Source organism: Erinaceus europaeus, unplaced genomic scaffold (genome assembly GCF_950295315.1).
Source record: "Erinaceus europaeus unplaced genomic scaffold, mEriEur2.1 scaffold_362, whole genome shotgun sequence".
NCBI classification, from domain to species: domain Eukaryota; kingdom Metazoa; phylum Chordata; class Mammalia; order Eulipotyphla; family Erinaceidae; genus Erinaceus; species Erinaceus europaeus.
This window is the reverse complement of record NW_026648148.1, coordinates 11301-26313: the sequence shown is the minus strand read 5'-3', so window position 1 is coordinate 26313 and position 15013 is coordinate 11301. Positions and strand designations below refer to the sequence as shown.

General features: G+C 38.0%; 1 protein-coding gene across 1 annotated transcript in view; it reads right to left on the bottom strand.

Moving 5' to 3' along the window:
• The window catches only part of LOC132536636 (uncharacterized), a 32311-nt gene extending 19344 nt beyond the window's left edge, over positions 1–12967 (bottom strand). Inside the window, exons 1-9 of the mRNA XM_060184773.1 lie at positions 12902–12967; positions 10148–10176; positions 9992–10064; positions 9378–9436; positions 8299–8358; positions 7539–7670; positions 6912–7030; positions 3945–3978; positions 1518–1636 (exon numbers count right to left, since the gene is read on the bottom strand). Of these exons, the coding sequence (XP_060040756.1) occupies positions 1518–1636; positions 3945–3978; positions 6912–7030; positions 7539–7670; positions 8299–8358; positions 9378–9436; positions 9992–10019 (551 nt within the window). The 5' untranslated portion in view covers positions 10020–10064; positions 10148–10176; positions 12902–12967. The remainder of the gene's footprint in view (positions 1–1517; positions 1637–3944; positions 3979–6911; positions 7031–7538; positions 7671–8298; positions 8359–9377; positions 9437–9991; positions 10065–10147; positions 10177–12901) is intronic.
• Positions 12968–15013: the final 2046 nt, after the last annotated feature.

Sequence of the window (15013 nt, the reverse complement as noted above, 5' to 3'; positions counted from 1 at the left end):
TTACAAAGCTGAAGGAGGCCTACACACTAGTCAGAAAGACTGACAATGACCATAAACAGAAAGTGGCATTACACTATAGTAGGCAGCACACATGGCATACATACAAGCCCTTGAAAGTTCACCCTCCACTGCTCAAGGTCTCCAACATGTGTACCCTACCACTTAATGCACACATAATGGAATGTATTAAATGTTCTTCAGGGCTGGAGAGGTGTGTGTGTGTGTGTGTGTGTGTGTGTGTGTGTGTGTGTGTGTGTATGTGTGTGTGTGTAACAAAACTCATATTTTCTTTCAGGACTGAGTCACAAAAGTGACACTTGAGGTTAACTAAATAAATGCTGGAATGAAATGAAATTTTGAGACGTGTTCCTTAAATTATGTCGATATGGAGAAACTCTGCCCTTTGTGAATGGGAGGAGTGTGCAGACAGCAATCATGAGGAGATAAGAAACTGTACCTAAAGTACAAGTGGGTTATCAATGCAGACATGAAGAGATATATACTGTGTATATATGTAACATGGAGCACTTCATTAATCTGCATGTTATGCTTGGGCAGGAGCCAGCATAATCCTGTCTGTACTGTTCCAGGGTACTTGTATGTGCTGCAAAAGCAAGCAATCTACTTACAGTTTTTAATAAGATTCCTTTAAAAAATATTTTATGTATTTATTTATTATTGGATAGAGAGAGAACTTGAGCAAGGAAGGTGGAGATACAGAGGGAGAGACACAGAAAGACGCCTGCAAGCCTGCTTCACAATTTGTTAAGAATAAGCTGACATTTTAAATAAGCTATTTGTCTAACATTTTCAAAAAGCCATACTGTTTATGTATTTGCATTTTCTGATTATCAGGTATAGTTGACAACTATTACTAAAAGTAGTAATAGTCACACTAGCAGAAGCCAGAGTTGAGTAGTGCCCTGGGGGAGGGGGCGAGAACAAAAAAAATATGAAAAGAATCAAGAGATAAAAGAAAACAAAGGTAATAAAAAAGAAAAGAAAAAACAGGAAAACAAAATCATGCAAGATGAAACCTGGACTGAACGTGATACATTGCATCAAAGCTAATAAAGCAGGGCATGGAAGAGAAGAGATGGAACAGAGCCTTGAGCTTCAGGTGTGTGAAGGTGGAACACAGACATATGTATGGGAAAATGTGTCCTTCAGATAATATTCACAGGGAGATGAGAGCCTACATTTATATTAACAACTCCACTAAAACCCATCAATGGCAAAGTGCACAGCTGTTATAAATAATGATGTTATCTCCCTTACCTCATCTTAGATAGAACAGGAAGGCCAATAACATACCTTTTAAAAGGTTGAAAAAGAATAGAGCTGTTCTTAACAACACTAACAGAAACTCATCTTCTTAAAGCAATTCGACAACTATTCTGACATCTTTTTTTTTTAAACTTTTTTTTTCCTAAATTTTTATTTCCAAAGAGGAAACACAGACATCTTTTCTATACACTTACTTATCAAAGCCCTTATGTTCCACTGTAACGACTTACTTTTTCTTAGCATGCGCATGCTTGGTAGATGGCAATACCCGATTCTTAAAAGCAGAGTGATGATATTTGCCTTTATATTTTTCTACTCTACTCTTTGTTGTCAATTTTTCATCTTCACCCTTTAATGGAAGTGTGACATAAAACATTATATTAATTCTTTAAAATATAGTTTTATCTGTCAATTTTAATCATTTGACTTGTTATCTATGATCACGATTTTCATAACTTTAAACTTTCATTATTTATTTATTTGCTCCCTCTAGATCACTGGCTTTTTTTCTTTTTTTAAAATATGTATTTATTTATTTTCCCCTTTGTTGCCCTTGTTTTTCTTTATTGCTGTAGTTACTATTGTTTTCATCTTTGTTAGACAGGACAGAGAGAAATGGAGAGAGGAGGGGAAGACAGAGAGTGGAAGAGAAAGACAGACACCTGCAGACCTGCTTCACCACCTGTAAAGCAACTCCCCTGCAGGTGGGGAGCCAGGGGCTTGAACTCGGATCCTTAAGCTGGCCTTTGAGCTTTGAGCCATGTGCACTTAACCTGCTGAGCTACCGCCGGAACCCCCTTTCTTTCTTCTTTTTATACCCCATTACTCCTGGGCAAATGCAGCAGGTCTACTAAACAAACATCTGTGAAAAGTCCTTCCTACATGTCAACAGATTAACTATCAACTGTTCACTGCTTAACAGTGTCACCCCCATTTTAATGGAAAGAAGATAAATAATAAACAAAGAACAATCAGTCAGATGTAGGTGGGGTGCTGCTTCAGGCATGCAAAGGGAGCTTCCTTCTACATTTAGCTAGTCTAGTCTCCCCTAACTTGTACAATTCTTTCTTTTCATTTGAATATTGGAGTTTTAAGAAAAAAGTCATATTTTTACCATACAGAACCAGCAAGGGTTCCATAAAAGTCTGTAGCTTAGCAATGAAAAATGAGTAGATTGAGTGATTCTCCCTAAGCTTCACATTCCATAGCTATACTGCTGTAGAAACAGAGGACACAAAGATTATTATTTGTTTTAGCCCCATTCTATTCTTTTAATAAGATCTCTTGACTAGGATATCTGATCAGAAAGGCCTAATTTGTCAAATGCCCCAAAGTTGGCATTACTAGCATTCATGGGACACCATATGATGGTAGCATTGTACTGGTTAGAGGAAAAAGAAGATATGGACAAGAAGACATTATGGCAGAATGCTGTGGGAAGTAAGACATTTGTGTACAAATATAGGGCTATGAGGTTTTCTTCAGAATTAATTCTCATCACAGACTCAAGAGCAATGGAGGAGTGGAAGGACGTATTCAAATCATTAACAGATACCACGACCAGTCACCAAAGCTCTATCTGCCAAATTACCCTTCAATTGGAGGCGGAATAAAGATCTTTTGCCTCCATAAACTCTTGCCTGTCAAGAATTATTGAAAAGAACAGCATGTGATAGCAGCAGCATGTTGGGAACATGTGTGAGCCTGATAGGGAGACACCCTGAAAGCAGCAGAAACAACAACAACAACAAATAAAAAAGAGAGGAAGAAAGAAAAAGAAGTAAATGAATTCAGAGTAGATGGGAACACAACAGCAGAAATAGGAAAGCACAAAGAGACAGGAACTGGGAGCACAAGATGGACAGAATGGTACAATCAAAGGCTGGTGAATTAGGTTAATGGGTGACTGTGAATGAAGTCAAAGACAACTCTACCCTATGGTTTTGTTCACAAGTAAGATATATAGAGAGAATTTAAACTTAAGAAACTTAAATAAAGGGGGGAAAGGACCTTGTGAGAACTACAGTAGTAGTGCTAGGAGTGGTGGGTGAGTAAAATAAATTTGGTGAGCTGGCAGTGTAGGACTATGCTCCTGGAGCTATGACTTTCTGAACCATTATCAAATGGCTGATGAAGAAAAGAAGTGAAAAGAGAAGAAAAGAAAAGAGAAGAAAAGTAAAGAAAAGAAGAGGAAATGGCCATGTTTAAAGACCAAGTTTCAAGCCTTGGCAATTCTTCACAGAGCTTACATTTATGCCAAAAGGAATTACAACTAAGGGCACATTTAATATTTCACTGTATCTAAACTAATGTACTTTGTAATTAATACAAAATGTTAATACCCGCCAGTGGCAAATCCACAAAAGTGCACACAGTAATAAGTGCAAGGACCCTTAAAGATCTGGATTCAAAGCCCTAACCCTCCTGGAGGATGGAAGCTTCACAAGTGGGGAAGCAGGTCTCCAGGTGTCTGTCTTTCCTTCTCCCTCAGTCTCTCCTGCCCCTGTCAATTTCTCTATGACCTATTGAATAAAATGGGAAAAAACATGGAAAGCAGCACCAGCAGTAACCGTAGAGACAATAACAAATATATATATATATATATTTATACAAACATATACATTTTAAGAAATGCATTTAAGTTATTTTCACTATACCTTGTGATTTTCCTTTGATGAGTTCTTTAGGCACCTGGAAAGGATAAATGGTCATTCCAAGTAAATATAAAATCCTTATGGAAAATCATGCTATTATTTTGACAGACACTCTGCATTTGTAACCAATTTGCTATAAGGAAATTGTATGTGGAAAACACAATGACAAGATAAACTTTAAGTGATGAAAATACATTTTGCTGTACTAACAAAAACACTGTATTTAACTGTTGAGATAGGCAAAAGGAGAGGAAATGTATGTTACTTCGTAAGTTGATACAACAGTTTGTCATTTTGATTAAGAATCTTTACTGTGACAGTTCAGTGGTAGCGCAGCGGGTCAAGAGCACATGGAGCAAAGGCAAGGACCAGCAGAAGGTCCTGGTTCGAGCTTCCCCTCCTCCCGGCACTTCTATCTGTACTACAACAGCGACATCAACAACAACGATAATAACTACATCAACAAAACAACAAGGGCAACAAAAGGGAAAAATAATACAAATATATTACTACAACAAGGGCAACAAAAGGAAATAAATACATATAAAAAATAAAATTAAAAAGGAAATATCTATTACTGGATGGAAAAATAGGAATGCAACCAGTATTTACGTTAGGGTACAATGCTTTTAAAATTCTAAAAAATATTTTTTTTATTTATTCCTGTGCTTGCTCTTGTTGTTTTATTGTTGTAGTTGTTATTGATGTCATTGTTGTTATATAGGACAGGGAGGGGAAGACAGAAGGGGGAGAGAAAGATAAGACACCTGCAGACCTGTTTCACTGCTTGTGAAGTGACTGACTGCAGGTGCGGACCCAGGGGCTCGAACTGGGATTCTTCTGCTGATCCTTGTGCTTTGTGCCACCTGGACTGAGCCCACTGCACTACCGCCTGACTGCCAGGTTACAGTTTTCAATGTGTTCGATATTGTAAGACTACTGAGAATTTGCAAAGAACCACATGCATTACTATAGGTAACTACACATCTTTAAATACATTTTAACCTCATAATGCTCTTCAGAGTTGGTTATAATTATGTAGATTGCTAAGTAGTAATTAACTGAAGCACATTAATTAGAAAAACCATTTATTATATTGTCTTCTAGATTTTGTAAGCAATGATGTGGTTGGCAGAGGGAAGAAGACACAATAATTGTGGTGGCAGTTGCAGCAAGTTACACACACACACACACACACACACACACACACACACACACACACACACATACATCTACACACATGAAACTACTTTCTGGAAATCTCAAAATTTTGTAAATTTCTATTAAGCTACAACTAATACTTTTTAAAAAATAAAGTACTCCTTGATAATGACATCCTGATCATGACTGCTAAAGATGGGTTTTAGTACATACTCTTATAAGATCTATTTCAAAGTAACATTCATCCAGTTAGGAGAGAACAACTCAAAGAAACATTTATCCAGTTAGAAGAGAACAACTCATTAACAGAGATGGAAACCAAGGCTTACAAAGCTGAAGGAGGGCTACACACTAGTCAGAAAGGCTGACAATGACCATGAACAGAAAGTGGCATTACACTATAGTAGGCAGCACACATGGCATATATATATAAGCCCTTGAAAGTTCACCCTCCACTGCTCAAGGTCTTCAACATGTGTGCCCTACCACTTAATGCACACATAATAGAATGTATTAAATGTTCTTCAGGGCTGGAGGTGTGTGTGTGTGTGTGTGTGTGTGTGTGTGTGTGTGTGTGTAACAAAACTCATATTTTCTTTCAGGACTGAGTCACAAAAGTGACACTTGAGGTTAACTAAATAAATGCTGGAATGAAATGAAATTTTGAGACGTGTTCCTTAAATTATGTCGATATGGAGAAACTCTGCCCTTTGTGAATAGGAGGAGTGTGAAGAGAGCAATCATGAGGAGATAAGAAACTGTACCTAAAGTACAATTGGGTTATCAATACAGACATGAAGAGATGCATACTGTGTATATATGTAACATGGAGCACTTCATTAATCTGCATGTTATGCTTGGGCAGGAGCCAGCATAATCCTGTCTGTACTGTTCCAGGGCGCTTGTATGTGCTGCAAAAGCAAGAAATCTATTTACATTTTTAATAAGCTTCCTTTTAAAATATTTTATGTATATATTTTTGGATAGAGATAGAACTTGAGCAAGGAAGGTGGAGATACAGAGGGAGAGACACAGAAAGACACCTGCAAGCCTGCTTCACAATTTGTTAAGAATAAGCTGACATTTTAAATAAGCTATTTGTCTAACATTTTCAAAAAGCCATACTGTTTATGTATTTGCATTTTCTGATTATCAGGTTTAGTTGACAACTATTACTAAAAGTAGTAATAGTCACACTAGCAGAAGCCAGAGTTGAGTAGTGCCCTGGGAGAGAGGGGAGACAAAAAAATAAGAAAAAAATCAAGAGATAAAAGAAAACAAAGGTAAAGAAAAAGAAAAGAAAAAACAGGAAAACAAAATCATGCAAGATGAAACCTGGACTGAACGTGATACATTGCATCAAAGCTACTAAAGCAGGCCATGGAAGAGAAGAGATGGAACAGAGCCTTGAGCTTCAGGTGTGTGAAGGTGGAAAACAGACATATGTATAGGAAAATGCGTCCTTCAGATAATATTCACAGGGAGATGAGAGCCTACATTTACATCAACAACTCCACTAAAACCCATCAATGGCAAAGTGCACAGCTGTTATAAATAATGATGTTATCTCCCTTACCTCATCTTAGATAGAACATGAAGGCCAACAGCACACATTTTAAAAGATTGAAAAAGAATAGAGCTGTTCTTTACAACACTGACACAAACTCATCTTCTTAAAGCAATTCAACAACTATTCTGACATTCTTTTAAATTTTTTTTTACTTAAATTTTGTTTCTAAAGAGGAAACACAGACATCTTTTCTATACACTTACTTATCAAAGCCCTTATGTTCCACTGTAACGACTTACTTTTTCTTAGCATGCGCATGCTTGGTAGATGGCAATACCCGATTCTTAAAAGCAGAGTGATGACATTTGCCTTTGTATTTTTCTACTCTACTCTTTGTTGTCAATTTTTCATCTTCACCCTTTAATGGAAGCGTGACATAAAACATTATATTAATTCTTTAAAATATAGTTTTATCTGTCAATTTTAATCATTTGACTTGTTATCTATGATCACGATTTTCATAACTTTAAACTTTCTCTCATTTATTTATTTATTTGCTCCCTCTAGATCACTGGCTTTTTTAAAAATATGTATTTATTTATTTTCCCCTTTGTTGCCCTTGTTTTTCTTTATTGCTGTAGTTACTATTGTTGTCATCTTTGTTAGACAGGACAGAGAGAAATGGAGAGAGGAGGGGAAGACAGAGAGTGGAAGAGAAAGACAGACACCTGCAGACCTGCTTCACCACCTGTAAAGCAACTCCCCTGCAGGTGGGGAGCCAGGCGCTTGAACTGGGATCCTTAAGCTGGCCTTTGAGCTTTGCGCCACGTGCAGGAGTTCCAATTTACTTTTTAAAGATTTTTTCATTATTAAAAGGCCATAGCATAGTGTGTAAGTGAGTATAGAAAAGTTTTTTAAAGGCTTACCTTTGCAAATACTGCATTTTCTGAAATGGACTTATTAGATTTATTGGATGGAATAACATTAAATAGGTGGACTGGAACTTTTACTGGTGGGGTTATGGTGGGTTTATCCACAACCACAGGCCTCTGTAGGAACTGAAACACAGTGACATGAGATTACTTCATGTACTTCAACTGGCAGAAACTCAGTTGGCTTAATAATATGCAGTAGAATCCCCCCTCTGCTGCCCAATCTCATGTATAAACCAGAAAACCTAGTATATCAGCCACAGTACCACCTGCCAGCTCAATAACAGAATCCAGGCTCCATGTACAAGCTGAGATGTAAAAAAAGCTACAGCCGTGGCAGATTGTACAGGAATTTAGAAAACTCCTTAGGATGAAATTCAAGAATTGAAACTTAACATGCAGAAACATACTCAAGAATTAAAAGATCACATCACCAGAGAGTTACCAAAAACAAAAAGAAGAATAGCAAGCAGAATTCATTATGAGGCTATAAATCAGGAAAGGGAAACTTCAGAGTTTCAATGTAGGAAAGACACTTGAATGCAATTTTGTCTCATATAGCTTGTCAAGGAAGTAGAACCAATCATGAAGACTCAGCTAACACACAGTGTGAATTCAAAGATGCAAGAGAGGAAAGATTTGGGGAATATGAAGCAATTCTCTGTGAAACAGCAGATTTTGTCAGAAAGATAAATGCAAGAGGGATAGGGCAGTAGAGACCATATTTTAAAAAATCACAGAACATTTTCCACACCTGGGCATCATCCAAAACAGGTCTTCTGGTGTCTATCTTTCTCTCCCCCTGTCTACCCTCCTCTCTCCATTTCTCTCTGTCCTATTCAACAAAAGCAACATTAAAAATAACAACAATAATAACCACAACAATAAAACAACAAGGGCTACAAAAGGGAATAAATACATATTAAAATTTTTAAAGCCATTTAAATTTCCATCCAGTGTGAGTCAAGTATCAAATGACTAGAAATGTATGCATATATGATATTTACACCTTTTGGGCCAGTTCTGATATGGGACTCTGAAAGCACATACCCTAAATATAGAATTGACAGGCGGGTCAGGAGAATAGCTCACATAGAGAGTGCTCTGCTTTGCCATGTGCAAGACACAGGTTCCACTGCTCCCACCCTACAATACACACACACACACACACACACACACACACCTTGAAAGAAGCTTTGATACTGAGGTATCTTTCAATGTTTCTCTCTCTGCCTCTATATATCTATCTAAACAACAACAAAAAATAATAAAAACAAAATAAAATACCTGCTAATTCTAACTCCCAAACCCATCCTTCGCACTGATGCATGTTTGTTTTGTTTGCATTGGGTGACAGAGAGAAGGAGGGTAAGAAACCGCAGCATGGAAACTGTCTGCAAAGCAGCAAGGTGGGCTCTAACCCACCTTGAAGACGGAGAATACATCTTCTTAATGTGTGGTACACAATACATAGCTCTGGTATTCCACCAGTTGAGGAATATTTCCTGAGCAGATAAATTCCAACTTCAAAAACGCAACAATAAACACATTTCTTGTTTTTTTATCAGGAGTTTCACCATATCAGTTTATATCACAGAATATTTTATTTTATCCTAAGAAGACTTTATTCTGCAGCTATTAAATAAGTCTGACTGGAGAAATAAAATTGATTCCTCATCACTACTAAGCCATAGGTTATTCCACTGAGACTACAATGGCCCATTAAATTTTGTCTACCAGCATATTATCTACACAGAATAGTCCAGCAACTCCTTTAATATTTTGATAACACAAATGCTTATATCTTAAAATAATGATGGGAGAAGACAGTACCTTAGAATCCCCAAGGCCATTTGTTCCAGTCTCTTCGAATGCCAATGAAGACTTTAGATCTATATAATGTAGCCATAGACATGATAAGGAGAACATTAATTACCATGGCTTGGAAATACATATGCAACACTATATATGCTCATGCATATTCCAGTAAAACATAATTAACAACAGCAAGTTGTTTCATAGCATTCAAGATTTTTTCTAGAGAGCTGGGAGGCAGTGCACCAGGTTAAGTGCACATAAGAAGAAATGGAAAGACCTGTTAAAGTATCATGGTTTGAGCCCCCAGCTCCTCATTTGCAAGGGGGTTGCTTCACAAGCAGTGAAGCAGGTACGGAGCTGTCAATCTCTACCCTTCTCTATCTCCCCTCTCCTCTCTCAATTTCTCTATGTCTAATATAATGGAGATAAAAACAAAAAAAAGGCATCTTGGAGCAGTGGCTTTGTAGTGCTGGCACCAAGACACAGGATAACCCTGGAGGCAAAAGAACAGATTTTTCTGAAAAATAAAGTTAAGTAGGACAGTTAAGATGACAAAAAAACCAGAGGAAGGTAGTTTTTTCAAAATGGTTTCATTACTTCATCAAGAAATAAATGTGTTACTAACTGACCTGATTGTAGTTTTTGTATTTTTTTCATTGCTACTGCTTTGTTAGAAGCAGACTTTCTGACGTTATTGATGCCCTGGATGGGTTTGAAACAAAATAATTAATGAATATTACAAATTTCATACAATCTCAAACACTTATACTAACTCAGGTTATTACCTTCAAATCAGGACATTTTTTATGAAAACCTATGATTGAAATAAAACGTAAAATGAATTATATGACTTCGTGAAGCCCTTCAATTCATAGACAGTAAACAGGAAACTGAAACCCCCGGACTTTGAGTGAAAATGACTGCATTGTGACATCAGATATGATGTGCCTGGTAGGGCACACATGTTGCCAAGCACAAAGACCCATTATCCCATCCATGGTGGGGAGGAGCTTTACAGGCAGTGGACTGATGTTGCAGGTTTCTTGGTATCCCAGGAACTAACCTATGATAGACATCCTAGATCTATCCACCTTAAAGTCCATATTGTCATTCCCTCTATATCTGTTCTTTGGTTCCTATTTGATTAAATACTTCATCCTGCTCACTATCATACCACCTTTGAACCACCAAGTTACAGATGCTACTAGGATCCCATACTGTCCTCCCTAGGCAAATGACCATGCCAGCTGATCCCAAAACATGTCACCTGTTCAGAGCTCTCCCCGAATAGGAAAAGATAGATGGGGCTGTGGTATGGATCAACCAGCCAACATCCACGGACAGCAAAGAAGCTGTTTACAGAAGCCAGAACACCTTTCTTCTATAGCCCCAAAGTAATTTAGGTCCGGATTTGCAGAGGAGGGATGTTAGGGGGAGATAACCAGAGGGCTCTGAACCCCAGTTCCAACCAGGACTCAAAATATTCATCAGCAGGAATCTTTACACTTATGCCATCACTGAAAGAGAATCTGGAAATATGGAAGGAACGCAGGCACTGTTTCTTTTCTGTGGGAGAAAAGAGGGAAAACAACACACTAGTAGGTGGAGATGGAATTCAGAAAGGAAGTGAAGGCAGGGCCGTAGAAGTGAATAAAGAAGTATGTGTGTGTCTGTGTGAATATATATATTTACCGATATATATATATATATATATATATATATATATATATATATATGGGGAAGACTGTGTGTTAAATATAGTAAAAACTTATCTGTGGGGAGGGATACAGAATGGGGAAGCTATCAGGAGAGGGGATGGGATATGGAGATTAGGTGGTGGGAATTGTGTGGAGTTGTACCCCTCCTATCTTACGGTATATAGATAGATAGATATATAGATAGATAGATAGATAGATAGATACCTTTGATACTTAAATTCTCTATTCATCTAATTTTAATGATGAATACAACCACAAAGTATATTTGGTGCAGCAAAGGTTGGTCCCAGATGGAAATATGGTTCTTGAGTCCTCTAGAACAATTGTCTACACCTTTGTTTTTTTTGTTTTTTTTTTTGTTGGATAGGACAGAGAGAAATGGAGAGAGGAGGGGAAGACAGAGAGAGAGGGGAGAGAAAGATAGACACCTGCAGACCTGCTTCACCGCCCGTGAAGCGACTCCCCTGCAGGTGGGGAGCCGGGGGCTCGAACCGGGATCCTTATGATGGTCCCTGCACTTTGCGCCACGTGCGCTTAACCCACTGCGCCACCGCCCGACTCCCCTACACCTTTGTTTTAGTGTAATTATGTTGACATCATTAAAAATGAACAATAAAAATTGATGAGGTTTATAGTCAACATTACTATATTGTCCCGATATTTGGGAGCTACTTTTCCCATCTGTAGGGGGAAAGCTCTACAAGTGATGAAGCAGTGCTGCAGGTCTCTCTCTCTCTCTCTCTATCTCTCTCTCTCTCTCCCAATCTCCCCTTCCTCTTGATTTCTGGTTGTCTCTATCAAATAAATAAAGTTAGTAATTTTTTTAAAAGATGTATGGTGTGAAGAAAGGGAACACCCTTTTGACATGGAACTATTTCCCTTCAATTGTGCATTCCTATAAGGTGTAATTAAAATCAATCAATAATAACTAAAGTTAAATATGTATGCATATGTATATATATATATCTATCTATATATATATATGCTATTTTTTGAAATTAACTTACTGTCAAAATTTTCTGCCAGTTTTACTTATTCTCTTGATTTACTTACTAGGGTATTAATAGTTAAGAGTCAACCATAAAATAAAATACAATAGTTTGTACATGTGTAATATTTCTCAGTTTACCACATAAAATACAATAACTTTAGGGAGTCAGGCAGTAGCACAGTGGGTTAAGCAAACATCGCACTAGCACAAGAACCAGGGGAAGGATCCCGGTTCGAGCCCCCAGGTCCCCGCCTGCAGAGGAGTTGCTTCACAGGCAGTGAAGCAGGTCCGCAGGTGTCTCTCTTTCTCTCCCCCCTCTGTCTTCTCCTCCTCTCTCCATTTTGCTCTGTCCTCTTCAACAACAACATCAATGATAACTACAACATAAAACAAGGACAACACAAGGAAAAAAATAAATATTTTAAAAAATTCAACAATTTTATTTTTTAATGAGAGGGAGGGAAGAAGAGGGAACAGAGTGAGAGTGCCAGAGCACCACTTTGGGTGCCACTTGCGAGCTGTGTCAAACTTATGAGTGCAGCCTTGCAAGTTCCATTGTCTTCTGCTGCACTACTCCCCATGCCACTTAAATGACCTCGATTTACTTACTTACCCATTTATTTTTGGAAAGAGACAGAGAAATTAAAGAGGAGATAGGAGAAGAGGCAGAGAGAAACCTGCAGCCCAATTTTTGCCATTCATAAAGCTTTCCTCCAGTGGGGGAGAGGGCAGAGACATGAACCCAGGCAGTGCACAATGTAATGTGTGCACTCTAAGTAGGAGCACCACAGCCTGGCTTAAATGACTTCTTCATAACATACAGCTCTTACCATCTCCATGTCTTTTTAAAGCACAATTTCTGCTGTGAGATGTACTTCCAGCTGAATTACCGACATTCTTATGTGGGATGTCCTGAATAGTGTTCGAGAATGTGTTAGAATTGACCAATTGCACTATGGTTGAGAAAACTCTACTTGCTGATGGGTGAGGGGTGCAGACACCTATCAAGGGAGAGGGAAGAACCCTTTCTACATGTGACAACAAATGCCTTGTAAGCTATTTATCCCAATAAACTGTTAGGCACTTTCATAGGGCTGGGCTTGGCCCACCCTCTGGCCCAATTTGTTCCCCACAATCTGCTTATAGGACCTATAGCTAGTGGACTCCACTGCACATGCTTCACCACAGCTTGTCGCACAGGGTACTCGGCCAGTGTGTGTTCCCAATCTGCTTATGCCCCTAGACTCTAGAAGGAACTGAAATCAGTGACTTCATCTACATCCACTTCTCCTTGCTGAGTATACAGAATTTGTTTGGGGGCCTGAGAAATAGGAAATGACTCATGCTAAAAAAAAACTCTTAAGCACAAAAGAATGAAAGTCCACAGTTCAATCTTCATCATCACCATAAGACAGAGTTGAGCAGTGCTCTGATAAAACAAAAACAAACAAACAAAAAAAACCCCTGACTTTGATAAAATTTATATGCATGGGAAATGAAGAACAAACATATAAAAAACAATATAATCTTAAAGTTACAGTAAATAATGACAAAATCTTAATGTGTGCCTCCCACAAGTTTATTTTAAGCCTTATTAGGAATAAGAACATTTACAGATTAACCGTGTTAGTTGTGAAATGACTTAGTCACGTTACACGTTCTACAAATTATGAACAACTGTGGTGATGGTAGCCCCACTACTGTCTGCACAGTATGAAGAACTGTGACAACTTGCTTACTGTCCAGATGCTTCTCCCAAACCTGCACAGCTTTGGCTCCTCCTTCCCGATTACTCTTGGCACACTCAAGATATTTATGGCTACATAATCGCACTCAAGTCTCACATACACGTGCTCATTCTGTCAAATACTTTTCTTGACATTGCTGTCACTATATCTTTAATGTATGCATTCTGAAATGAGGCTTAGTAACTTTTAGAAAGTTACATACATAAGGAAAACACTATACCTCTCTGTGCTGACTTGGTATAACATATGTTTATCCACCCCCTTGAATTCACAAAATGTTTTCACACATAAACACAAATAGAACCTGAACTGCAATTGGCATATTGCACCAAAGTCAAAGACTCTGGGGTAGGTGGGGGTCAGGGGGGGAGAATACAGGTCCAAAAATGATGACAGAGGACATAGTAGGGATTGTATTGATATGTGAAAACTGGGAGATGTTATAAATGTATTTACTGCTGAATTTGTAAAACATTAATTTCCCAATGAAGAAATTTAAAAAAGAAAAAAATGTTTTCACATGCATTACACATCTGAGCATTACAGACATCAAAGTGTCACCAGCATCCTTTAAGAACAAGGCCTCTGACATTCAAACTGATCAAACACAATTTGTCATGATTTAGAACATGTTCTCATGTCACCTACATTGCTCAGTGATAGATATTCCCTGGGACAGGTATATCTTTTGACACTTGTCACCTTAGAATAGGTCATAATTAATCAACTTACACTCATGTAGCCACAAGGTGTTTGAGAGGTACTTTGAAACATTCTAAAAGTACTCTACTTAACTATCAAAATGTTATTTTTGTTTATTTATTTCTGTTCCCTTTTATTCTTTTATTGCCCTTGTTGATTTTGTTATTGTAGTTATTATTGTTGTTGTCATTATTAGATAGGACAGAGAGAAATGGAGAGAGGAGGTGAAGACAGAGAGGGCAGAGAAAGATAGATAGACACCTGCAGAACTACTTCACTGCCTGTGAAGTGACTCCCCTGCAGGTGGGTAGCCCGAGATTAAACAGGAATCCTTTAGCCTGTCCTTGCGCTTTGCACCACATCTGCTTAACCTGCTGAGCTAATGCCCGACTCCCTCAAAATGTTGTTTTTACTCTTGGAAGTTCAGAAAAAACAACACATTGTGCTAATACATTTCACATATTACTGCCCCTAATCCATTCCATCACCTGA